At 34.5% G+C, this 27,426-nt stretch overlaps 1 protein-coding gene across 1 annotated transcript in view; it reads right to left on the reverse strand.

Annotated features, from left to right (window-relative positions):
- Positions 1–6,380: 6,380 nt before the first annotated feature.
- The window catches only part of LOC133092201 (UDP-glucuronosyltransferase 2A2-like), a 48,567-nt gene continuing 27,521 nt past the window's right edge, over positions 6,381–27,426 (reverse strand). The window contains 5 exon segments of the mRNA XM_061191434.1: positions 6,381–6,660; positions 11,348–11,567; positions 12,035–12,122; positions 14,620–14,751; positions 17,247–17,395. Coding sequence (XP_061047417.1) covers positions 6,381–6,660; positions 11,348–11,567; positions 12,035–12,122; positions 14,620–14,751; positions 17,247–17,395 — 869 coding nt within the window.

Raw genomic sequence — 27,426 nt, forward strand, 5'->3', positions numbered from 1 at the left:
TGAAAACTGGATATCCACATGCAAAAAAATGAGATCGGACTCTTATCTTACATCATGCACAAAGATTAACTCAAAATGCATTAAAGACTTAAATGTAAGACCTGAAATTGCAAACCCCCAAGAGGAAAACAGAGGAAAAGTTTCATGGCATTGGTATTGACCATGATTTATTGGATACAACACCAAAAGCACAGGAAAAAAAAGGCAAAAATAGACAAGTAAGATTACATCTCACTAAAAACTTCTACAAAACAAAGGAAACCATTAGAAGATTTAAAAGGCAACTTAATGAAATGGAAAAAAGATTTGCAAATCACGTATCTGATAAGGGGTTAATATCCAAAATATATAAGGAACTCCTACAACTCAATAGCAAAAATCCCCACAAAACTTAATTGCAAAATAGGCAAAAGACATGAATAAACATTTCTGCAAAGATAATATACAAATGGTGAACATGTATGTGTATATGAAAAGATGTTCAACATCTCTAATAATTAGGAAAATGCAAAAAAAAACAGTTTGATATCACCTCATACCTGTTAGGATGGCAATTATAAAACAAACAAACAAAAAATAACAAGTATTGGCAGGGATCTGCAGAAGTTGGAATCTTTATGCACTGTTGGTGAGAAAGTAAAATGGTGTGTCCACTATTAGAAACAGTAAGGGGATTCCCCCAAACAGTAAAAATTGAATTACCATATGGTGCAGCAATTTCTCTTCTGGATATCTATCCAAAATAATTGAAATCACTATCTCAAAGAGATATCTGCACTTACATGTTCATTGCAGCATTATTCACAATAACTAAGATATAGAAGCAAACTAAATGTAAATGCACAGATGAATGGATAAGGAAAATGTGGTATATACATACAATGGAATATTATTCAGCATCAAAAATGAAGGAAATCCTGTCACATGCTACAACAGGGAAGAAACTTGAGGACATTACGCTAAGTGAAATAGGCCAGTCATAGACGAATAAAATGCTGCTTAATTTCGTTTATATGAGGTATCTTAAATAATCAAACTCATAGAAGCAGAAAGTAGAGTGGTGGATGCCAGCAGCTGGAGGGAAGGGACAATGGGAGTAGCTATTCAAGAAGTATGAGTTTCAGTTCTGCAAGATGCACAAGTTCTAGAGATCTGTCGTACAACACTGTGCATATAGCTAACAATACTGTATTGTACATGCAAAAATCTAAGAAGGTAGATATCATCTTTTTTTACCACAATTAAAAAAAAAAGAAAGAATATCTAAGTGTACCTGCTGTGCTTGTAGCAGATAGCAGATAGTTAAATGTTTGATAAGTGTCAGAAAAATAGAAGTCCTAGGATTCTGGAGCACTACTATGACCTATTTTCTGATGTCTCTTCTCCATTAGAAGACACAGTCCCTGGCTTGTTATTGAGCTCTGGTTGAGAATGGATACCTGATCATGGGTACCAAGTGCCTATGTTACTTATGATGACTATTATTTTGCAATAAAAAAAATATAACTGAACATTAGCAGCAACATTCTACAATTAAATAGATATAGTATATATGAGAACAGGCCAAAGCAGGTCCAGAAAAACAAGTAAATTGTCTCTGCAGGTGGCTTAGACTTTTGTGGAACCTACCAATGCTTTTAAAACCTCCTACAGTATTTCTGCCAGCATCACAAACCAGGGACATAGTCTTAATAAAAATCATGGTAATGATATCAACATTGTGTATGAGCAGGAAACATATTTACAGCTGAGGAAATTCCACAAAGTCTAATATCCATGGAATTTGCTGATTTTACCAGGTTCCCCATTAGGTAATGAAAGCTTTTCAGGGTTTTAGCTGGGGGCTAATACCCTGTATATTTTAGGTTCTGTCTTAAAGGAGGCAGTGTATGCTTTAAATTATGGCCTGATATACGATATATTCTGTATTTCAGTTTGAATACACGGGTTACGATATCAAGGGGTTGAAAGTGGGAATGGATCCTCTAACAAGTATGCTTCCCTATTTCCCTTAGACAAGTTTGTTTTTCATTACTACAACTTGGAGACAGGCAGTTTGGAGGTTGCATTTCTCAAGAGAGCAGTGATTCCACCCAGGCATATGGACATAATTTACTTAGATTGGAAGCATGCATACTTCTTAATTATTTTGAGCTCCTCTGCATCAGAATTCACTTAGAGAAGGGCTTACTCTCCTGGCTGTGGTAATTTATCCAAAATACCAAAGATAAACTAGGTTGCTGACACATGATAAGTGTAGGCAAAATTATGCCTAGTATCCATCTCAATACTCTGATGTCCAATAGTAAAAGTCAGTGGAAAGCTGTGGCAAACCAGTCAGACAAGACATATTTTCACATTGATTTGGAGTGGAGAAAGATTTGGCTCATCCTACCAGGTAAAGAACCCTGACCAGAGGATAAACGGCATGTGGAATGTTTATGAACAAAGCAAGTAAAAATATTAAGTTCAGTCTCTTGGTCATACCTAAGGTCTGAGAAAGTAAGATTTAGGTATAAGTACCCTGGCTGATGGGACTTGGTTTCTGCTTTATTATCCTAGAATGAACAGTTTTATGAATGACTGCTAAGGAAAGTCCATTCTTAACCTTTTTTTAAAAAAAAATCCAAATATATGCCGCAGTTATTCTAGCTAATGCAGTTGGTATCACCCAGGAATTTTTGCCAGATGACTTCTGATGATTCTCAGGCAAAGGAAGAAAGCTGTAGATGATCAGAGGGCAGAAAGGGAGAAATCAGGTGAGCAGAAGCTATAGAGCTGAAGTAAGTCAAACCAAATGGGTGCCTGCACTTGGGCAGTGTTCAGGGCCAGGGATGGCCAGCTCACCTCTCATTAGATCTTAGCTGTTTGCTACATTCTAATTACCAGAAATAAATTGAGCATAGAACAAACATAAACAACTCTTCTCCAAACATAATTGTAAAAGTCAAAACGTATCCGTATGAATCACTCTTTTAGAAAGACAACATTTAACAAACACATTTTCAGCCTTCACAAAAAAATTTGTAGAATTTATTTGCATTTTCAGTAATGTACATATTCAAGAGGAAATACCTGTATGTTCTGGTGATACAATTATTTTTAAATTGGAAGTAATTTTCGATATACCATATTGAAATAAATAAGAATTTCAAAAAGTTCAGTAAGCTGATAGATGTCATTTATTGCTTCAATTATATATCAAATACTGAAATTAAAACTTTAATTAGACATGTCATTAAGTTTATGATGGGTAAAGAAAGTAAAATCTTTAATCTATTTGTTAAATTAATGCAAAGCTGAATCCAATATGAACTTTCTCTTTAGTGCTTTGCATTGATGCATGTTTACTACAACATATCTTTGGTCAAACAGGTCTGCTAACATCTTATATCCTTGGCATAACAATCATTGATGAATTTAAATTTGTAGGCGATAGAGACTGAAACTAATATAATAATCGTATCTTTCAGGTAAATATTTGTTTTTGACAGAAAACTACACCTTTGATTATAAATAGCAATTGTAGATTATGAGCATTAATGATTTTTAAATATAATGAATTGACATTTAACTTTAAGATTATCAATTGTACTGTAAATTAAAATTTTCATAAAATTATTTTAAAATTTTCCTATATTTCTTGTTTTTTTTCTAAAAATTATCTGTTCCCCCTTAACATATTGCTTACATTCTCTGTCCCTGAGAAAAAAATCAATGATTCAATCGATCTCTTGTTTGAAGGCAGTGCTCAGTCTCTTGCACTAAAGGGCACACAAGAATACTTGCTGGAATATTAGGACAGACTTCCAAGTACATTTCCTCCAGAGTGATACCATAGTGACAATAGAAATACATGGATGGACAATTAGGTTTCTTTTTTTTTTTTAAGTTGTAGGAATTATTGTGTCTATTTTGGTCACTGGATTATAGCCTCCATGCACACACAGAACGTGTAGATATCAGGTTCCTGAAAATAACAGCCCTTGTTTTTCCCAGGGTGTCTGGAGACAGTTGTCAACCACAACACAATCAAGTCAACTAGATAGGGATTTTATGGATCTTTTAATTCTTACTTGAGTCACCTTTACAAAATTCCTCAAATATGGATGGAGAGGAAGTGCCCCTTTCCAAAGTAAGATGATTTTATTTGGTGCTTTAAAAAAATTGATGACATGTCCTTCAATACTTTCCTCTGTCTCTTTAAGAGTCCACTGAGAGGCAATGAAGCAGGACTGGATAAGCAGATACTTTTTGAACTAAACAAGATAGAGAACCTCCTGCTCTTGGGCCTGCTTCAGAGTGCTCCGGGCCACATATCTAGCCCAGAGAAACCCAGTGGAGCTTGAGCTTGTGGAGTATCTTTGTACACTTCATTTGAACTTGCCCTCTGGCCTGGTGCTGGAGAGTTTTTGGCACCAAGATTTATAAACTCCTACAGCACCATCAGCCATCTAGAAATTCTTCACTTTCTGCTGTTCTCTTCCTTCTGTTCTCAGTGCCCCATCTTGATCTAGGCCCTTAATTCCAGCCTGCAGTGAGCTTTTTGTTGTTAGAATTCTAACCAGTTAGAATACTACCTCTCATCTCTCCCCACAATTGTCCACACTGTGTATGGCACTCTGTTAATTCCTTCAAAAGCCACACAAATTAGATTGCCATGTGCTCAAAAAACATTCAATGGCCCCCATGATGGCTACAGAGAAAAAGTCCAAACTCCATAATTTTAAGGCCCTTCAGGATCTGGCCCTAAATTCCTCATCCAACTTTATCTGTCTCTTACAACTTAGTAATAAGAACCCTCTGTCTTGGTTATATTCATTTATTGTTTGTAACCCATTGCGGGTCCACATTATAAACATCAAAGCCAACAAAAATCATTATTTTTGTAATGTGAAACCTCAAGGGAAAAGGTTAAAGATAAAGACCATAGATGGAGCAAACTTGTTTAAAGATTTAACAGCTGTTATAACTCCACAGATATTTGGCCCATTCTTTCTTATACTGAACTCTTTGGTCACAATAGGTGGTTTAGACAGAGTGATGTGACTAAATCCATCCCACCTGGAAGCAAAAGTTCACACTGTATAGGAAGCTTCCTCTTCATATGAATCCTTCCTCCAACTTCCTTTCTCTGTTCTTTTCTTTTGAACTCTCCCCTTTGACATTTGTTATTAACAACGCCTGCCGTTCCATGTTCCTGAATATTTGCCATCCTCAGAACAGCTGGGTTTATTTTGATGGATGTTCCATTGTTCACTATGCAAACACAGCATCACTTTGGACATGATTCTCAATTGATGAATATTCTGAGGGTTTATCATGCGTGGGTGGTCTGGTCCATAACAGAAACCCCAGTCAATTTTGGAAACTTTCCACACTTACATGTTTATTACTCTAGAATTCACTTTGCTGACTAATTCTAACCCCTAGATTCCTTTCTTCTTAAGAATCTTGTGATCAAATCAATAATTTTGTAGTAAAATAGTACTTGGTTATGTATCCTAAATCTCCTCTTCTTTTGGTTTTACTTTTGGGGTATATTCTATGCTCCATATAATATACTAACACATTACTTCATTTCATTATTTGCAAAGAAATAAATGCATATACATCGACGATGAACACTCTTTTAATGAGCGGGGTGCATGATCAGATGATATTAAAAGTTTGGAGACCATTTTTTTAAACGATTGATTTGACATTTACCATGTTTCACAATATATGATTATCTCTAAAAAAAAAAAAAAAAAAGAATACTTGCTGACTAAAGGCAGGAATGTGGGTATGATTATCTATGTGTTTAATGGAAATTTGTAGACCTTTCCTGGTGTGATGTGCCGTCACAATTATTATCAATTCGTGCTCTGACCCCAGTAACACTGGGCAAGCAGAAAGACTTATTTTTATGACAAATGAAATCATTACTCTTATGATATGCTAGTCTCCTGTGATGGTTTCCTAATTTACATGTTCTAGAGGAACTTGTGAATTTTTTTCTCTGCGGTCCCTGCATCTATCAACTTTGGCTTACATTTTGTGTGTTCCCCAGGATTCAGCATATTGTCAGACAGCATATCACTTAAGGTTAAAAATAAAGAAAAAATTGATATTATTAATAGAATAAACAAAAAATTATTAGTGAACCTTTGTCAGGAATGTTTGAGGAAGAGGGTAAAGCCACCTGGGAAAAGACAGAAGAAGAATGGGATATGCCCACCAGTTAATGCTGTTGTTGAATTCTAGACTTTATCTCTAGCTTAAGGTAGAGAGGAATGGGAATTTTGAAAACAGGATGAAGATGTTATGTTTTCATTAAGGCCATTGTGGCTAGAATGAACAGAATTGCCCATACAAACCTTTACCAAACTTAGAAAGATCTATTCTCTCTTTTTCTTCTTTCCTGTTTTAACAAATTTTAGACAAGAAAACAAACAACATTTTGTGACCAAGAATACAGCAGTTGCCACACAGGCCAGCAAGAACCCAATCACATCCAAAGAGTGGTACTGGAACCAGGTGAGGTCGTGGGCAGCTGGTCTCAGGTGCTTGGCTCCTTTGTGGCGCATGACAAACTCGATCCAGAAGACTGCTCGGTCCAGGGGCTTTACAGGCTGATCATGGTGAATCCTTGATAACCTCATAGCATTCTCTTTATAACTGGTAGGCAACAACAAACAAAAACATAGAAATTATAGAGCTTTTGTTTTCATTAAAAGTAAGTATATGATACACGATATGCTCTATGCAAGCCAAAAGCCATAGGTATGTTGAGAAAAACATTTTAATTCTTGCTGTGACATGAACTTTGCGGGTCGCATAGCATGTTAAGAGTTGTGAAAGAGGCGTGTGGAAGAAATATATTCTTAACGGAATGTGGTAAAATGCAAACATATAAAAAAGATGGAATAAGTCAGTTGTAAATGTATAGCCTCATTTTTCCAAGAAGGAATTTTGGTATTGTGTGAATTATAGTTTCCAGGACTGTTCCAGACCAAGACTCTGAATAACCCTATTTTGAGAGAAAATACCCATTAGAGAGTCCATAAGCATGGCCTCTAATGTCAGACTAACTAATGATGACAGAAACAGAAATTGATAGTCAACAGTAGTGAGACATTTTTGCAATGTCTGAGATCTTGACACTGTGATAATTCCTCCATTGCACACACCTGTGCCTTTGTGATGCAAAAGACAGTGTCTATATATTGGCAGTGTCAAGATTGGATGAAGATATTAAGGTAATTTTAGAAATGGCAAGGACATGGGTTTTGAGTTTTTAAGGTAAATAGAAATATCTCACTAGCATAAAGCCCATAATCAATGTGGCATCACAAGAGCAATAGTTAACAACTCTAATAGTCTCTCAAACAACAATGGTTATAGGTATGTCTTCAAAAGGCATGTTCTGTCTTCACTGGAGATTTCTTGGTGGCTGAGCCAGAATTAGTATGTTTACCTTTGGTTTTGTGTTAGAGATAAAAGTTCCAACCTGGAGACATGAAGATGACAGAAGGTAGAGATGTGAAGAGATGTCCTGGTGCAAGTTGGACATTGTTGGGATCAGAGAAGAAAAAATTTAATCATCATTCACCAGTGAACATGGTACACAACATCCAGCAGCAAGAGGTAATTTACTTGTGTTCTTTTTTTGTGCACAGTGAGAAAGAATAGTCATACTCTCTGTTTTTTGTTTGTTTGTTTTGTTTTTTGTTGTTGTTTTCATACTCTCTTTCAACCAGATTGAAATATAGGTAGAACTAAAAGAGTAGTTACACAAGTTTCATCCTAATACATTTTAGGCAAGCTACAGTGGTGATAAGAAACTATCTGTCCAAATCATATTTTTATTCAAGGTTTTCTCCATTTATAGATAGAGATTTAAAATTTGAAATATGCATATACTTGACAGATACACTTGTACATGTGAATACAAATAAAAATACAGTAAGCTTTCCTACAAACGAGATAGGATAAAATATGACTATGCTCATTAAGATGATTACTTAATATTTGTTGTACACTGTTTTATGACTGTTACGTTAAAATATTATGAAATTGTTATGGTTTATGTATTTAAAAGTAAACTTCACGTTCCTTAATTCCTTTAAGGAATAAGAAAATGGAATATAAATACATTATATATATACTCTACACTAAACACTTTTGTTCCCAGATAATTTCAGACTTAGAATTAAGTTTAGGGTTAAAGTTAAGGTATTTTTAAAATAAATAATTTCAGGTATTTTCCTGGGAAATTCTAAGAGTATAATTTTTTCACATCAATAGTTTTCAAATCAACAAGAAAATTTAGTAAGCCTTCTATAAAATGAAGTAGAATTTTTAAAAATTACAGAATTTACCTACTCTGATATTTAGTAAAATGAACCAAATTATCAGCAATTAACAATTTGGTAATAGCCTAATAGATTAGACATCAAGATCATCATTTATGAGAAACAAAAGATCATAGTAAGCCTTGCTGAAACTCCTAACCTCCCTTTCCAGATCCTGATGATATCTATAATATTCTGAAATTTATGATTTGAATATGTATCTTAACAAAAATCTTTTGACTGCAATGTGAGTGGGAGGGGAAAATGGACCACCAGAGCTGACTTTTTAGGATGAGTTCAAGGCAGATATTGAGTGTCTTCCCTTTTGGAAATGAATACATTGACCACTTTGTCTAGAAAACCTTGCTGCTAGGGCTTTAACAGATGGTTTTTCATAGACTAGTTCCACTAAAAAAAGCTGCAAAAAATTCCATTTAAGTTGACCTTCTCTCCTACCTCCTAAATTGCAGGTTTCAGTAATGTGAATGGAATATTACAACTATCCTTCAAGTTTTGCCTCTGAATAAAAATAATTGAGTCTGAGATAAACTGGAAACAAATTTTAAAATAAGGTGTCTATACAAATGTGGAGCAAATAGTGAAAGCAAGATGAAAAACATGACAGCAACTTACACAGTATTGGGGAAAAGAACATAAAAATGACAGACTTAGAATTTAATTAGGCATAATACATAATTCAAAAGAAGAGGAAAGTTTGAGTAGAGTAAGAATGTGAGAGTTATGAATAAGAGCTTGAGGATCAGATTATGAAACAAGAGGAGGTAACAAAAGACAAGGTGAGCTATTGAAATTAGTTGTTAAAAATAGCACTTTAAAGGATTAATAAGAAAATTACAAACAGCAAGCAATGTTCATGAAAAAGTGAATTTACTAATTTATGGACTATTTGACGGAATCTCAGTAAATTAAGAAAAGCAAAAAATGATTAGAACAGTTAGAAAATAATAGAGAAAGAAAACAAACTCAAATATTTTAACATAGGGAATATTAAAATCTGATGTCCCTGAAATAAAGTTAAAAAATGGAACTAAAAGACATTTTAATAAACAAAAAAAATTAATTTCTGAAAAGAAAAATTGAATAATTTTCATTCTAGATTAACAGTGGTAAAAGAACACACTATAATCCCAGGAAAATGTAGAAAACAAATGGTAAGGATACACCATGTTTAAGTTTCTGAATTTAAAAAATACTATTTCCAGGCTGAACAAGAAACTCTTAAAAAGTAATACTGATCAGAAAGTCCTCAAAACCCTACAGCAGCATTTAAAGCCAGAAGGTCATAAGTAACCCTGCACAGTTCAAAAGGAAAGAAAGTGAGATCTAAGTATGTTATATTCAGATAGGTGTCATTCTCCCATCAAGGCAATGAGCAAATATTGATAACTGTGACTTCAGGGAGTCCACGACTCTTTGATGAAAGAAAATTCTACATGAAACATTCAGTTAAGAATGAATTCAAAATATTTTGAAGAATCTCTGATTCAATGGTGAACATTGATTCTCTTAAAATATGTGAAAAGATTAAATTACTGTGAGGAAAATAAGTGCCATAAATATTGACAAATTAAAAATTTAAGTAATATATATTAGAGATGAGACAACTTCCAATGTCAACTATTAGTGGCTAAAATTAAAACACATTGTTAAAAATAAACACTATGTATATATATATTAATTCTTAACCTTGGTGAGACCTTTCAGAGAAAAATATTAAGATATAATGATCTGTATCTAAAGTTCATATAGTTTATAAATGTAGTTTACAACCATAATTCAAAAAGAGTCACGTACCAAAATGTTCATTGCAGCTCTATTTACAATAGCCAGGACATGGAAGCAACCTAAGTGTCCATCATCGGATGAATGGATAAAGAAGATGTGGCACATATATACAATGGAATATTACTCAGCCATAAAAAAAATGAAATGGAGTTATTTGTAGTGAGGTGGATGGAGTTAGAGTCTGTCATACAGAGTTAAGTAAGTCAGAAAGGGAAAAACAAATACAGTATGGTAACACATATATATGGAATCTAAGGAAAAAAAAAAAAAAAAGGTCATGAAGAACCTAGTGGCAAGATGGGAATAAAGACACAGACCTACTAGAGAATGGACTTGAGGATATGGGGAGGGGGAAGGGTAAGCTGTGACAAAGTGAGAGAGTGGCATGGACATATATATACACTACCAAACGTAAAATAGATAGCTAGTGGGGAGTGTCCGCATAGCACAGGGAGATCAGCTTGGTGCTTTGTGACCACCTGGAGGGGTGGGATAGGAAGGGTGGGAGGGAGGGAGATGCAATAGGGAGGAGATATGGGAACATATGTATGTGTATAACTGATTCACTTTGTTATAAAGCAGAAACTAACACACCATTGTAAAGCAATTATACTCCAATAAAGATGTTAAAAAAATAATTAAAAAAAATAAATGTAGTTTACAAATTTATTTTATCTTTAGCTATATCAGATAAAATTTAAAATTTTGTTTAAAAATGCATGCATAGTATCAATTGATATTTATAAAATTATTAACTACTCTAATTACTCCTCCCTGTATATATGCATATACTGATTAATGATATACACCAAGTGTTAACAATGATTATTTTTTGAATGATCAATATTGGGTGAATTATCACTTCCATTTTGTACTTACTGAATGGTTATAATGTTTAAATAAACATATATATTTATTTATAAAATAAGCAGATTATCCAGAAAAATATCTAAGAATTTATGTAATCACCAACATTATTTATTTTGAAAAAACATTAATAGAATATTTGAAATCTTAGTTGGTTTTTTCATCTCAGACAATCACTTCAGCAATTTGGGAAATGAAATAATAAAATGGTTTTTAAATGGTCATGTTATAGTTGTTATTTGAAAATACACTAGTTAGAAATGCATGAAACATTGGACATTTTTGAGTATGATGGGTAGCATAATTAATGACAAGCCTTTAAAAGTAGTAGTACTTACGAAGGTTCATTAATGACTGTTCTCAAGGCGTTGAGCAAATCTGCACTTGTCATTGTGTTTATGTTCACCTCCACAGCCGCTCCTTTGGCCTTCATGTGAGCAATGTTGTCAGGCTGATCAGCAAACATGGGAACTCCCACCATAGGCACCCCATGATAGATAGCTTCATAGATCCCATTAGTTCCACCATGAGTGATAAAACCTTTTGCTTTGGGATGACCTAGTTTGGGGATTGGATGAGAAGTGGGTGAGGATTTCATGATACATAATACATTAACAGAATTTCAGAGAGAGATGGGGAAAAAACTATTGGATAACTCAATGAAGAAGGCAGTGTTTTCTACAAAAGCCAAGAACATGGGGAACTGCTATCTCAGAAAATCGTGATCCCCGAAAAAGGTGGAATTAACTTCCTCTGCATTGTCTAGAAAGACTTACTGAGGAGGTCATATCAGAACTGAAACTGAAACTTGAAGAGTGATGAGAGTCTTAACTGAAGATTCTCTTTTATGAACCAGAGTAAGCATCAATCTATAAAATTAATGGACAATTCTTTAATTATATCTGCTTTAAAACTGCAAGTAAAATGTGGAAATTTAAATATTTAAAATGTTTATTGAATTTACTTGCTGTTAAACAGTTACTTGCCCATCATCCAACTGTACAGCTTTTTTTTCTTGGTCTTACCAAGAAGATCATTCTGTGGTATCCAATCATAGAGCCGAGTATTGGCTCCTAACGTGGCCGGTTTCTTTCCTTTGTATCTCCATAAAACCTGTGGAAGACAATGCTTTAATTTTGCAAGTAAAAACACAAAATTAAGGCATTTTAAGGCCATAGAGTTATTTAGAAATCATATAGTCCATCTTAGTTTTTTTTTTTTTTGACTATTTGAAAGCCTGTGTTGATGTATTACATGAAGTATACAGAAGTTCATAAAAAGTTCAAACAACTGATGTTCATGTGTATCTGTTACAGCAGTTAACTTTAAGTCATAAACAAAAGAATATTGTGAAGAAAGTTTTTCAAGAAAAAGTATACTAAAATCTGAAAACAGCAAATACCACTTGATGTTCTGAAAGGATAAAAATTATAATTTGTAAGTTTTATTAATTTAAGAAACATAGATTGGGTTCTAAATAATTTGTTGGATATTCAAGATATAATATATCATATTTAAATCTATAACCATTATTTTGTTTTCAGATATTTTATAGCTGGTATGAGTGCAGATTACTTTTCTTGCATAAAAATATAATTGAATAGAGAGGGTCATGAGCATAATGTCCTTCCTTATTTCTTTGTATTTTGAGAGGAATTGATAAATGAGAGAAAAGTGCAGTTTGCTTCCCTCCCTGACAAGCTCCAAGGCATGACAGTTGTATTCCACATGCTTCAGATAGCTCCTGCTTTCTTGGAATCAACTCTGGGCCTCAATTCCCAAATGGAGACAAGTCCAAACATTTTTCACTTTCATCTTCTGTTTCAGTTATTTGTGAAACTGATCCAGGTTGCATAGTAGTTTATCAAGGAAGATTTTATTCTAAGCAGAGCTGCAGTTCTCTGTGCCTAACAGGCTGAAGATCCAGTGGAGAATCTGATGGTGGAAACCGGCGGCTCTTTTCTAGGGACAGGATAGAGGAGTTTTTTTTCAGGTAGCCTAAAAGGCTGACTCTCTTGTTCCCCAGGCTATGGCTCCAAGGACTCAGGCACGTCCCAGGCAGGAAACCAGGCATGACTGGAGCAGAGCATCACCAGTGTCATCAGCAAAGAGTCTGGGACATTGACATATTGAATGACTTAACATCCCAGCCAGGCGGGTGTGACGGGTGCACATGTCCTCCAAATTCTGAGTTCTAAGCATCCTGTTTTGCCCTCAATGGCCGGCAGGTGGTGCACAAACCCGTCCTTTCTTAGCCCATCCTCCCTTTATGTGATAGTTGAGAGGAACATACAAAAGAGGTAGTTTGCAACCATTGAGAGATAAAGTAAAACTGTTTGCCTTTACCTTTTTTGAAAGGGCTTGTACTAATAGTCTATTAAATATAGTATTATCACTTAAAAGCTTTTGGAAGTAAGATTGTGAGTAAAGAAATAGAAAATAAATAGGACTAGTTTAGGCAGAATATGAGGGTTAAAAAGCATTAAAATGAACATGAATACTACGTAACTTTACTTGTCATGAGGCCATCCTAGTTCTTCAGTTTAAAATGTAATGTTTTCCAAAAATATAATTAGCTTTAAAATTTTTTTGGCTGCTTTTTGGATGATTTGTTGTCTTTCTGCCCTCCCTCCCTTCCTTCCTCCTTTTCTTTTTCTTTCTTTCTTTCTTCCTTCCTTCCTGCCTTCCTTCCTTTCTCTCTCTTTCTCTCTTTCTCCCTTTTTTGTTTTGGAGGGGGAATGAGATAGAGGATTTGTTTATACTCTATTATTTAATGAAGTATCTTGTTAGGATGCTAACCTTTTGTTACATAATTTTTTTCTTTCTTTTTTTTTCTTTTCTGTATGACGATTTTCTGATTAAATACTAATAGGTGGCAAACTCTTTAACAGAAAAGTTTAAAAATAAAAATCCAGAGTTTTAACAGGCCTAAATAGTACACTTACAATTATAGAGTTTTATGTACTTTAATATAAAAATATAAAGAGACAGGGTATTTTGTGAATGGAAGTATATAAAGAGGAGAAATCTAGAATTAACAAAATTAAAGTTAATTGAATGTCATAAATTAGAAAATATATACTGTTTGACAATAACATTAGTATCTTTAATTATTTTAACTGTAGAAAATTTATTTTAGAAAGATTAGGCTTCTATTTCTAAACCAACTATACTTTAAATGAATCCTAATAAAGCCTAGAAATATAAAGTATATTCTTGAACATGATTCTACTCTACTGTATGTATAATCTCTCTTTTCCTGGACCTTGAAGCTAACATACTTTAGAACTTTTGGGAAGAGTCAGTGCAAGTCATAAGGTTTCAAAGAGTAAAAAGTTATTAGAATCTTAACATTTTCATCTCTATTTCATTGAAAATAAGTGACTTCATAAAAAGATGTATTTTCATAGTAATGCGAAGGCTCAGCAGGCAAATGGTAAAATGTGCCCAAAATACATCTTAATGTTTTGAGACATTTTTACTTAAAGGTGGTGCCAGTTCTCCTCAGTGTATGATGAGTTACAACTTTCATCTAGAAAGAGTACTATTAGCCACACACTCTCTCCAGTTGGCAGAGCGGCTGCCCACCACGACTGGAGTTTGTACTAACCTTCTGTGGAATCTGGGCAAGGGCTGAGGCGATGAGATTGGCTTTTTCTTCTGTGAGGTTTTTGACCATTGACCCCAGAGAAAACACCACAATACCATCTTCGCCTGAACTTTGGACAAATTCTTCCATTTCCTGCAGAGATAAAATTCTCTCTCTTACACAAGCGCAGGATCACAGGGGGAAAAAGGCTCTCCTACATTTCTAAATAGGCAGACTCAAGAGAAGTGTCAGGGACATTGTTAGACTGATTCTGTCTTCTGCCACATAGAACCATCTAGTCTCTTTAAGAGGAAATGTATTTCTGAAAACTATGGCTTAAATATATAATGAGTGATTACACATAAAGACATGGGACCAAACCATTATACAAAATGAATAGGTGATAAGAGGCAGATGTTCTCATGGTACATGGAACTATTACTCCCAAGGCTTAATTTTATGAACCAACAGAGCTGTTTGCAAACTTGTAAAAATATTCCTTGGAAGGAAGCCCAAAGAAGGGTTCTGAATGAGGCTTTTCAAATTTTTAGCATGCCAGTTTACATCCAATAAATTATGAATAACTTGATCTAACTTCCTGTTAGGCGTTCAGAATATTTTTCTCATGTTTATTATTCCCCTGATTAATAGGGCTCAAAAAAGATTTTTTAAGAAATGGTATATATAGTAATATATTTGAAAAGATGATAATGCAGTTAAATTCCTGCTACAATCATGATAACACTTATGAGACAGTGTTTTTCTGCCTTCCCACAAGAGTGTTACACTAACTGCGTGTCCAAAATTTGAGCCTTAGCACAGATTCTCTGCAAATAAAATTCTCTTGATCATCACTTACAGTTGCGCAAACTAGGCATAGCAAAGTCTGGGATTGGGGTTTTTCACATAATCTATGTAAATGTCACCCTCTAGAGATATGTCATCTCTTTGTAACTATTCATGGTCACCCTGCAATCACTATGTTTCTCAGTTTAAGGCTAATAAAATTACAAGGGGAAGGACAATGCCATAAATGAAATTAGATTGCTATTTTTACTTAGTTTATGTTAAGAGAATATCTGATGTCCCAGGAATTGGTATTTTACCATTTTGATTCAATTCCCTAAACAGATAGTGATTGAATAAAAAAACATTACACACACACACACACATATGCAGGCACATATACCCACAGGTATATTAAGACTTACACACTTACCTGTTTGATTTGGATTCTTGATTTAACTCTCATTTCTTTTCTATTCTGTGTATCCAGTGACTGGCATAATTCTTTCATCAGAGATATAAGCCAAGGTTGGTATTGCCCAAATATCTATATTAATAATTGGGTTTGGGATGGAATAATTTTCCTACCTTGTGAAACATGTCTGAGTCATTTTTGTGAAATTGTCTGCATGTGAAAAGTGGGGTTGGAAGGATAAACATAATAGTGTGGCAAGGTATTACCTAATGAGCCATGGGATATGCCCTATCTCTTTCTGTACCTTTATTTATTTTAGATATTGGTTTACTATCTCCAGTAATAATACTCAGTAGAGCTTGTCTTCAGCTATACCTTAGTTGGTATGAAAAGCATATTCAGAATCCTGAAGTAAAGTTTTAAACTTCAATATCCATCTTACCCTAAACAGAAATCAAGAACTCTCCTGGGAACACCATTTAACCTGCTATCTTCTACAGAGATTATGTTTGTTTACCCACAACCCAAGCAAATGAATATCTGTCTCTTCACTGCCTATTGATAAAGATAAATACAATATTCTTACTGTATTTAGCTATTATTCTCCTTTGTTTCTCAATATTGTTTTCTTCCAATATTTCTGGCAGTCCATATTTATTCTTTGATAACATTGGAATATGGGTATATGATTTTCTTTTTTACTCCAAAAAACCCCCTGATATCATGGTCATAAAGAACCAATTCAGCGTTTGGGTTTCTCAGTTTTATGATTTCTACTTTGTGTTGATGACTCCCAATTTATTTCTAATGCTCTCTGCTGAGACTGAAACCTTGTATTAACAGATGATTTCTAGAAATCCCCACCTGAAAACTCTTTAGACTTCTTAAAGTGAATTTGAAATTGAACTCATCATTGCCATCTCAAAAAAGCTTTTTCAACTAACTGTTTCCTGGCTCAGTAAATCTCATTGCTCTCCAAGAGGCCCTGTCTGATTCCATGTCTTCCATCAACACCTAACTTCTTCTTACTGACCAAAGCCTGTCAGTAAAAGTCTGCCAAGACTCACGAAAGCATCTTTATCACTCAAATGATCGTAGTAAATGTCCCTATTCATAACTCTATCATGCTTGTTAGGAAGACTACAGCAGTCTTCTTAGTGATTTCCAAGGCTCTGGCTTCCTGTTCTTCAATCCAATATCTATACTATGGACACAATGATATTTTTAACATGTCAGTTGGCAGACTTCATTCTCTGCTTAAATATCAAAGTAAAGTAAAAAAAAGTAATATCATTCGTAAAAGACCCCTATGATTTTGAAAATAGATTTGGTGTAGCAAACTGAAGACATCCAGCAGCATAGCTCTGTTATTGACACTGTAAGCTTTAAGGGAAAATCAGGATTTTATCATAAGGTACAAAAAAGCCCTCCACTGTAATAGACCTACCTTAGGTAATGGTTTGGCAGGTTTACAATGCAATCCTCCTACAAACTCAAAATTAGGTAAGTATGGACGAGGAAATTCAAAATCCCAATATGTCCTGATTAGCCAAATTTCCGCTTTCCCCATAGTCTCACATAACGTAGTGGGTCTTCCTGGAGAAAATGAAGAAAGTTGGCTAGAAGTTATTAGCATAAATATTTGCTGGGGAAAAATTGCGCCACTGATTTTCTGATGTGCTATTGAGGAAAAAAATAAATCTAGTTTCTCTAGATTACTTATCACGTCTAGATGTTAAAAGGAAAGGGAATTTAAAGTAATAAGGAAAGAGGCAGAAAGGGAGGGAAGGAAGAAAGGAAAGAGGATAGGAAGGAAGAGAGGAAGGTGGGAGGTGGGAAAGAGGGAGAAAGAATGTTTGAGTAGTGAAAGAACAGTAATATGTAAAATAAAAATAAAATCAATAAAATCAAATAAAAATAAAATTCTTTTACAAAAATAAGTTCTTTCAGGAAATAAATTCGATCAAAAATTTTAGCCATAACTCCAAGTACTGATGGATTTAATACTCACTGTTTTTCTCCAATTAAAGGACAGATGACAGATTAGCCCCAACATATTAACATCAAATCAATTCTCAGTGGTTTTCTAATTTCCAGTCAGGACTGTATTTCTACCTTTCAGCTTGTTACAATTCCTGGTTCACTCGTATTGTTGAAGAATTCCACCAATATCAGTTTACCTTATCTTGCTGAGTCAAATCTCACCACTAATGGCAAATAATGATTTGCCATTATTTTCTCAGTGGGAAATCCCTGAGTAATTTATACCTAATACAACCCCCTTTGGAACGTAGAGTACACATGCATGCATTATTAATATCGCACACTTATTGTAGTGTTACCTTTAAATGATGTTTTTTGAAAGGGACAGATTCTAAGTATTCATTTTAGGAGATTTGTGAAGAAGAACAAGTATTTGCAAATTACCAAGTCAATCATTCATATACACAGAAAACGTGTTTTGCATCTAAGTAAAGAAAAATTCAGATGAGAATGTTCCTTTCTTAAGGATTCTATTCAGAATTGGTGATCATGTATACCCCAGGTTGGATAGCCTCTTTTTAGAATCATTACTACTTTGTAGTGCTTGGATATATGTCTGAAGTTATATAGGCAATGATTTAACTTGATAATAAAGAAGCAATTTCCAAGGACACTCAGCTTGAAATTGCCAGAGACTGGATGAGAACACTGCCTCACAGTTTCCCACCAATATGTTATTGTTCTTTAGATGTCTTGTTCCATGCGTGTGACATCCTGCCTTGATTACTAAGTCCTTAGGTGAAATTATTGTGTAAACCTGTAGACCACATTTTAAGAAAGACCTAGCTTAAAGTATTCACTAAAATTCTGTATTTGAAACAGTTATGCACAGTATGAAATACAAAGCCAATCAAATGTGAGGAGAACAAAACTGAGCAAAAGTATGCAAAAGTTGTTAAATACTTTCATAAAACATTCTAAATGTTATGCTGAGGACTTGTAAAACAAAAATATGGAATTAAACTTTACCACCAATCTTTTTCCTATAGTTATATTATTACACAAAATGAGTTATGAACACAGTGGAAAATTATATAAATAATTGATAAATGGCCATTAAATTTGAATTACCATGTAAATATTGTTATTGTTTGAATCTATTACTTTAATCCTACATGGTGAGTCTACTGAGATGCCTTTCAATTTCAAAGAATTCTTAGAGGTAGCCTGAATGTATGGCAAAAGGCTTAATGTAGGTGAGTTGGATGGAGGGAATTCAGCAGAGGACAGTTACCAATCTCTCGGTGGTAAGTCATGCAAGCCGCAGATATCAATCTAGAAATAACTTTTCTAGGCTCCTTAGCTTATTCATTTCTTTCAAAGGCATGTGAGAAAACTAATATGCATAATTTCTGTATCACTTTTAAAAAATTAATACTTTACATTTTTAGAGCAATTTTTGGATCACAGCAAAACTGAGGGGAAAGTGGAGATATCTCCCATGTACCCTTGTCTTCACACATGCATAGACTCCCTCAGTATCAACATCCCCCAACAGAATCGTACATTTGTTGCAATTGATGAATCCACACTGAAACATTATAATCATCCAAAGTCTGTGGTTTACATTATAATTAACTCCTAGTATTATAAATTCTGTGGTTTTGGACAAATAATAAAGACATGATCAATCATTATGGTATCATACAGAGTATTTTCACTACCTCAAAATTCTTTCGTGCTCTGCCTATTAATCCCCCACCCCTATCCAACCCCGTAGCAACCATTGATTTTTTTTTTTATGGTCTCCACAGTTTTGCCTTTTCCAGAATGTCAGAGTTTGAATCGTACAGTATGTAGACTTTTCAGATTGGATTTTTTCCTTAATAATAGGGACTTAATGTTCTTCCATTGTTCCACGTCTCTTTGTGGCTCAATAACTCATTTTTTAGAGCTGAATAATATTCCTTTGTTTGGATCTGCAACTTGGTTGCTTCCAAGTTTATCCATTCACCTACTGAAGGGCAACGTGATTGCTTCCAAGTTTTGCCAATTATGAATAAAACTTCTATAAATATCCACGTGCACATTTTCGTGTAAACATGTTTTTAACTCCTTTAGTTAAATACCAAGGAGTGTGATAGTATGGTAAGAGTATGTTTACTTTTATAAGAAACCACCAAAGTGTTTCCCAAGTGGCTGTACCATTTTACATTCCCACTAGCAATAAGGAGAGTTCCTGTTCCACAACTTTCCAGCTTTTGGTGTTGTCAGTGTTTTGCATTTTGGCCATTCTAATAGATGTGTAGTGGTATCTCATTATTATTTTAATTTGCATTTCCCTCAAAACAAATGACATGGGGCATCTTTTTATATGCTTATTTACCAATTATACATCTCCTTTGTGCAGTATCTGTTATTGTCTTTGGTCTACTTTTTAATCAGGTTTCATGATGTCTTATTGTGGAGTTTTAAGTGTTTTGAAAAAACATTTTGGATAACAGTTCTTTATCAGACCTGTCTTTTGCAAATATTCTCTCCCAGTCTGTGCCTTGTCTTTTCATTCTCTTGACATTGTCTTTCACAGAGCAGAATTTTCTAACATTTTGTTGAGGACTTCTGCCTCTATGCTTATGAGAAATATTGATCTGTAGCTTTCTTCCCTTGTAATGTCTTTGTCTGGTTTTGATATTTAGGTAATGCTATCCTCATAAAATGAGTTATAACTTATTCCCTCAGCTTCTATCCTCTAAAAATGACTATAAAGAGTTAGTATAATTTCATCTTTGAATTCATTTTTGTTACATTTTTTTATCTCTCCTTTTTTGGTTTTTCTTAGGATTTGCATCTCTCTGCTTATACAGTTCATCTGTTTTTACATGCTGTCCACTTTATCGATTTAGAGCCTTTAGCATATTAATCAGAGTTGTTTTAGGTCCTTGTTTTGATAATTACAACATTCTTGCCATCTCTGGTTCTGATGATTGTTCTGACTACTCAAAATATGTTTTTGCCTTTTGGTATGCCTTGTAATTTTTTCCTCATAGCCAGTCATGATGTACTGGGTAAAAGAAACTATTGTAAATAGGCCTTTTAAATGTGTTGGTAAATTGTGGGGAAAGAAGCGGTCTATAGCCCTAAGATTGGTCTCAGTATTTTACTGAGTCTATGCCTCTGGACTCATCACAACTCTTTCTCAATTTTTTCTCCCACTTTATTTGGGGCAGGATGGTCTAGAGTTGGGTATATCCCTTTTCCATGTGGTAGGCTAGAGGGGCCTGGCGTTGGGTATTTTTCTTCCGCAGGTCACTTAGGCTCTGATAATACCCCCAACACATTGTGCACTGGTTAACTAGTTTACCCTGAGGACAGACCTTTTTAGGAAGAACAGAGTGCTCTAGCTTCTTTCAGAATGATTCCTTTTCCCCTCCCCTAACTGGAAGTAAGGGATTTTTCTTTGATATCTACTATGGAAAATTGGTTGAGCTCCTGGAAGTAAATCTCACAATATTGTGGGGACTCCCCTATGACTGAGTCCCACTGGATTTTTTAACTCTCAGATTTGTCCACACTGAACCTCCAGCAATTCACCAATTATAGTTCAGGTGTTCCTACCCAGGCACTGGTTCCTGTAGTGATTTTCAATCCTGAGTCTCTGCTCTTGAGTGTTCAGATACGCTGAAACTCTCTGTATATTCCAAAAGAATATACAGATACATTATTAGAATAAATATAAGAGTCTGATAATTTCAGTGGATACAAAATATTCTGAAATGGCAACTGTAATTTGTGTGTATGAATAAAAGAAAATATAACTAAAATATATACTTTAACTTCTAATTTTTGAATAATTGTATGAGTTGTGTAAACTATGTCTGATTAGAATTATAAAGTCTTACTGAAGCCCATTTTAGAAAAATAAATAGAGCTATCATGTTCATTGATAGGAAAATCAAAATTCATAAAGATGTCCATTCTCTCCAAATCAATCTACAGATTCCTTGTAATTCTTATTAAAATCTCAAAATCCCAAGGTTCATGAAACTTGATAATTTTTGTAGAATTTTACATTTAATTTTTAAAATCTATAATAGAAGAGCAAAGAGCTAAGGATAACCAAGGTGCTCTAGAAGAGATACAAGGGGAGAGGGTATTACCCTTCCAGGTATTTTAAGCAGGATGACCAAATAAGATGTCTCTCATGTATCCTCCCACCCCTCAACAACAATGACTTGGCATTTATCCACAGACAAATGTGCCTTTGTGGGACATTCAGGATACAGATAGGAGATTGTGAAATCCGGGTGCAGTACAAGACAAAGACCTTTTGAGAAGGCAAGTTTGCAATCAGGTGACTGACCCGCACAGTGTGATCCTGGTTGCAGACATGGAAAAAAACTCTGTACCCCTGAGAACTCAGCTACAGTCTGTTTCTCTTTGGTTCTGTCACCAGCACCATATGCCAAGGAACCCAAGAAGAGTCATGCTCACCTGCATGTCGAGTAAGAAACACACAAACCTCAGTCTCAGCTGTGGGCCCTGAAGTGGCCCATGAACTGGCTCGAGCGCCTATGGGATCCCTGGAGGCAAGTTTGTTAAACTTGGTCAGACTGTAGATTCTGAAAGGGCCCTGTAACTGGGCTGCAGCCCCTCCCAGCCACAGTCCTCAAGTAGCCTTGCTGGCACAGCAACCAGGCAGGAGGCACTCCTCTCTGCACCCCAGGAGATCCTGAAAGGCTCCTATACTTGACTCCAGCCTGCTCACAGCTGCAGTCTGCCTGCCGTCCTGAGGGTTTGGGGTCCCAGTTGGAGACACTTTGAGCTACAACCTGGAGATTCTGAAAGGGCCCTAACTTGGCTCTAACCCCTTCTAGCCATAGTCTGTGAAAAATCCTGCTAACTTGCAGACCCAGCAAAATACACTCAAGCCTGTGTCCCCAGAGATCCCGAAGAGTTCCCTACTTAGCTGCAACCCCATCACAGCTACATGTCCATTAGCAGATCTGCCACACAGGGACCCAGCAGGAGACACTCCTGTCTGTGCTCTCAGAGATACTGAAAGGGCCATACACTTAGTTCCAGCCCCTCCCAGCCACAGTCCATAAGTCTAATTTTTGATGGGTGGGTAAAGAGGATGTGGTATATGTATACACACACACACACACATACACATATATACATAATGGAATATTATTCAGCCATGTAAAAGAAGAAAATCTTGACATTTGTGACAAAATGAATGAAACATTCTAAGTGAAATAAGTCAGACAGAGAAAAACAAATACTGTATGATCTCACTGAAATGTGGAATCTTAAAAAAAAAAGGCCAAACTCAAAGAAATTGGGGATGTATATTGGTGATTGTCAGGGATGGGTGTGGGGGACTTAGGGAGATGTTGGTCAAAGGGTACAAACTTTCAGTTATAAGATGAATAAGTTCTGGGGATCTAATATTCAGTATGATGACTATGGTTAACAATACTGTACTATATACTTGAAAACTGCTAAGAGAGTAGACATTAAATGTTCTCACCACAAAAAAAAGTAAATATGTGGGGTGATGGATGTGCTAACTAACATTACTGTAGTAAACATTTTGCTATACTTCTGTGTGTATCAAGTCATCATGTTGTGCACTTTAAACTTACACAATGTTATATGTCAATTATGTCTTAATAAAGCTAGAAAAAAGAACAAATAAAAGAAAGAAAGATAATGAATAGAAGAAAAACCACTTAAGTAGTGAAATTTCTGAGTGATAAAGCAAGCATTGTAGTTAACTAGGGGAAAGAAGAAGCCTTGAGTAAATAGTAATGGTACAACTCCTTACCCCTGGGCAAGGGTAAGAAGAAACAAAGGAGAGGAGAGAAGAAGAGAGGGAAGGAGGCAGGAAAGAAGGAAGAAGGAGGAACAGCAAAGGAAGGAAGGTGAAAGGAAAAGAAATTGAGCCCAACCTACAAAATACACAAAAATAAATTAGTAAGTAGATTAAAATCTTCAAAAGCAAAGCAAGACCATAGCTTCTTTGGAGACAATATAAAAGGAAATCTTTATGCTTTCAGAGTAAGAAAGGGTTTCCTCAAGTGCATAAAGAAAATGGTTAATTAATTTGACTCCATTAAGTTTAAAACCTGAAGGTCTTCATATGATATTTAGGAGAATGAGAAGCACATCATAAACTGCCAAGAAGATGTTTGCAATACATGAAACTAACAAAGGCTTATATAGAGTATACAAGGAATTTATTGAATCAATAATGAAAGCACAAGCAAACCCATTAGAAAAAATGGGCAAAAGACATGAGAAGGATATTCACTGAAAAAGAAATAAAAACGGCCCATAAAATATGAAAAGTTACTTAATCTTAGAAATAGAAATCTAAATAAAACCTAAGATGCAATTTCAGACCTACCACATTGACCAAACTTAAAAAAAATCATTATTTTGAGGGATTATAAAATTAGAACATGGCGACAGTTGCTGATGACTGTTAATAAAAGTCATTCAATCATATGTTAAGTAAGGATGTGGTACTGTGAGGACTAAAATGTTGTGCTGGTTAAGGTAAAATTTTGTATAGTCTTCGTTGGAGTATAATTTTTTGGGAAAAGTCTGAAATTACCTAGTAGGGGAAAAAAATATATATATACAATTTACATCCTATTGGTACTATTGCTCTGTTATTACAACAGAGGACATATACAAGAATGTTCATAATAGCAGCATTATATAAAAAAAAATTGTAAATAGATAGTTGTCCATCCACAGAATGTCATGATGTAGTCACACAACAGAACACTATCTATAGAGCTTAAAAAAAAAACCATGATTGCATCTTGAGCATAAGTAGCACATCTATCCTTGTATTTGTATAATATTTAAATAAACTAAACAATAGAGTGTTGAGGAAATCGCATATAATGGTAGACATCAAATTTCCAAGAAAATGTTCACCGAAGTCAGGCTTGTGGTTTTTACTGGAAGAAGCATGTTTCTAAGAAACTGATGACTATCTATTTCTTAACTTGCTTGTAGGGCACACAGAAGTTTATTTTATTATTTACATCAACTGTATACTTACATTTTTTCACTTTTTATTGGTATGATATTTTCTAAAATCTGAAACTTCATGTGTAATATTTTAAAATATATAAAAATATTTTTATGTTGATGTAAATTAGTTTAAAATTCCTAAGTCAATTGATGGGCTTAAAAAGATGTTTGTAATGCATATCATAGAAAAAAAGCCTTTAGAGTCCCTAAAATTCCAGACCAGTTAGAGATCAATAGAATAAACAGCCCATAAGAAAATGGAATAATTGCTGGCCACCTAAGAAAAGGTCTGAAGATAAAGGTTAAATGTTTCAAAAATTTTAGAGGGCATTGTGGCAGAGATATAAGTACCAAAGTTTAGGGCAATATTTTTTTTTTTTTTGTAACACCAGAGCTGGAACAATCAAAGTATAGCTTTCACACTAGACCAGTTCAATGATTTGTTATACCCATTCATATGAATATTACTAAATCAATATAAAGGATAATGTAGATTTTAAAATGTTGTGTGGAAAGATGTCAAATCTATATTACGTGAAAAAATACGTAAATGAATATTTAGTCATCGTTCCTACTGGTAAAAGAAAGAAAAAAATGTATATTTATGTTTAATAATACATAGACAATATCTTGATGTAAAAACAAGAAATGTTAATAGTGCTTATGTAGGAGAAACATGAAGCTAATTATCATTCATTATATATACTTTTGTTCCATTCGAATTTTTTAGCAATTGGTATTAGTTATTTTTATCATGACATCAGAAATGAAATTATACTCATAGTGCATTCAGAATTGCTTAATAAAAAACATGAGAGTACAGCAATGAAAATCAATGACAGTATTTACAGTAAAAGAAAAACCTATTAAAGATGTTAGAGTTAAAAATTTGCCATTGATCCTAAGGACTATATTTGTTTCATAATATGTATACATACAGAATCCTATACCTTTCCTCTATTTATGTATAATATGACAAATGTCCTAGAAAGTTATCGATTAGAACTAGGGCAGCATCTCTAATAATCAGAGTATATTTCTAATTCTGTGTTTTGTGTTTATTTGTGAGGGAAGAATTGAGGCCAAGGCCCTGGTCTTATTTACCTTAAATCCACACACTGCCTATACCCAGGAAGTTCTTATCAGTTGTTAAATTATTTACTGTGAAATCAATTCAGTGTAAATTCAAAATCATGTGTAAATCTAAGGATTTTTAAAGTGGGTTCTTTTGAGTATTAGTTTTGTAAAACAATGTGTCTATTAAAAATCAGTGTTATGGACTGAACTATGTTCCTCTAACATTAATATATTGAAGTCTGACTGTATCTGAAGATAGGTCCTTTAAAGAGGTAACTAAAATTAAATGAGGTTATAAGGGTGGGGCCCTAATCCAACATGACAGATCACCTTATAAGAAGAGGAAGAGACACTATGAATGTACATATACAGAGGAAAGACCATGAGAGGACATAGCAAGAAGGTGACCATCTACAAGCCGGAGAGATAGGCCTCAAGGGAAACCAGCCTTGACAACACCTTGGTCTTGGACTTCTAGCTTCCAGAACTGTGAGAAAAAAAACTTCTGTTTTTTTATGCCATCTAGTCTTTTAGATTTAGTTATAGCATCCCTAGCAAACTACTACATTAAGGAAGTTAAATTAGTTAATTTTTCTAATACCCAGTATGATCTTTTGTTTGTTAGTTCATGTTTCTTCATGACTCTCAAAAATATTTGGAGTGATAACAAATTCTGGAGAGGGTGTGGAGAAAAGGGAACCCTCCTACGTTGTTGGTGGCCATGTAAGTTGGTGCAGCCACTATGGAAAACAGTATGAAGGTTCCTCAAAAAATGAAAATTAGAACCATATGGTCCAGAAATCCCACTCTTGGGCATATATCCAGAGAAAACCATAATTCGAAAAGATACATGCATCCCAATGTTCATAGCAGCACTATTCACAATAGCCAAGACATGGAAACAACCTAAATGTCCATCGACAGATGAATGGATAAAGAAGATGTAGTACATATATACAATGGAAGACTACTCAGCAATAAAAAAGAATGAAATAATGCCATTTGCAGCAACATGGCTGGAACTAGAGATTATCATCCTAAGTAAGTCAGAAAGAGAAAGACAAATACCATACAATATCACTTATATGTGGAATCTAAAATATGACACATATGAACCTATCTATGAAACAGAAACAGCTTCACAGATATAGAGAACAGACTTGTGGTTGCCAAGGGGGAGGGAGGTGGGGAAGGGATAGAGAGGGAATTCTAGGTTAACAGATGTATTATTATATATAGAATGGATAAACAACAAGGTCCTACTGTATAGCACAGAGAACTACATTCAATATCTTGAGATAAACCATAATGGAAAAAGAATATAAAAAAGAATGTATACATATATATAACCGAATCACTTTGCTATACAGCAGAAATTAACACAACATTGTAAATCAACTATAGTTCAGTAAAAAAAAAATATTTGAAGTGAAAGCCAGCCTCAGTCGATGGGATCAGATAAGAACTAGATATGTGAAAATTGTAAAGCAAAATTATTCTTTATTAGAAAAGGC

Source organism: Eubalaena glacialis, chromosome 5 (genome assembly GCF_028564815.1).
Source record: "Eubalaena glacialis isolate mEubGla1 chromosome 5, mEubGla1.1.hap2.+ XY, whole genome shotgun sequence".
In the NCBI taxonomy this organism is placed as follows: domain Eukaryota; kingdom Metazoa; phylum Chordata; class Mammalia; order Artiodactyla; family Balaenidae; genus Eubalaena; species Eubalaena glacialis.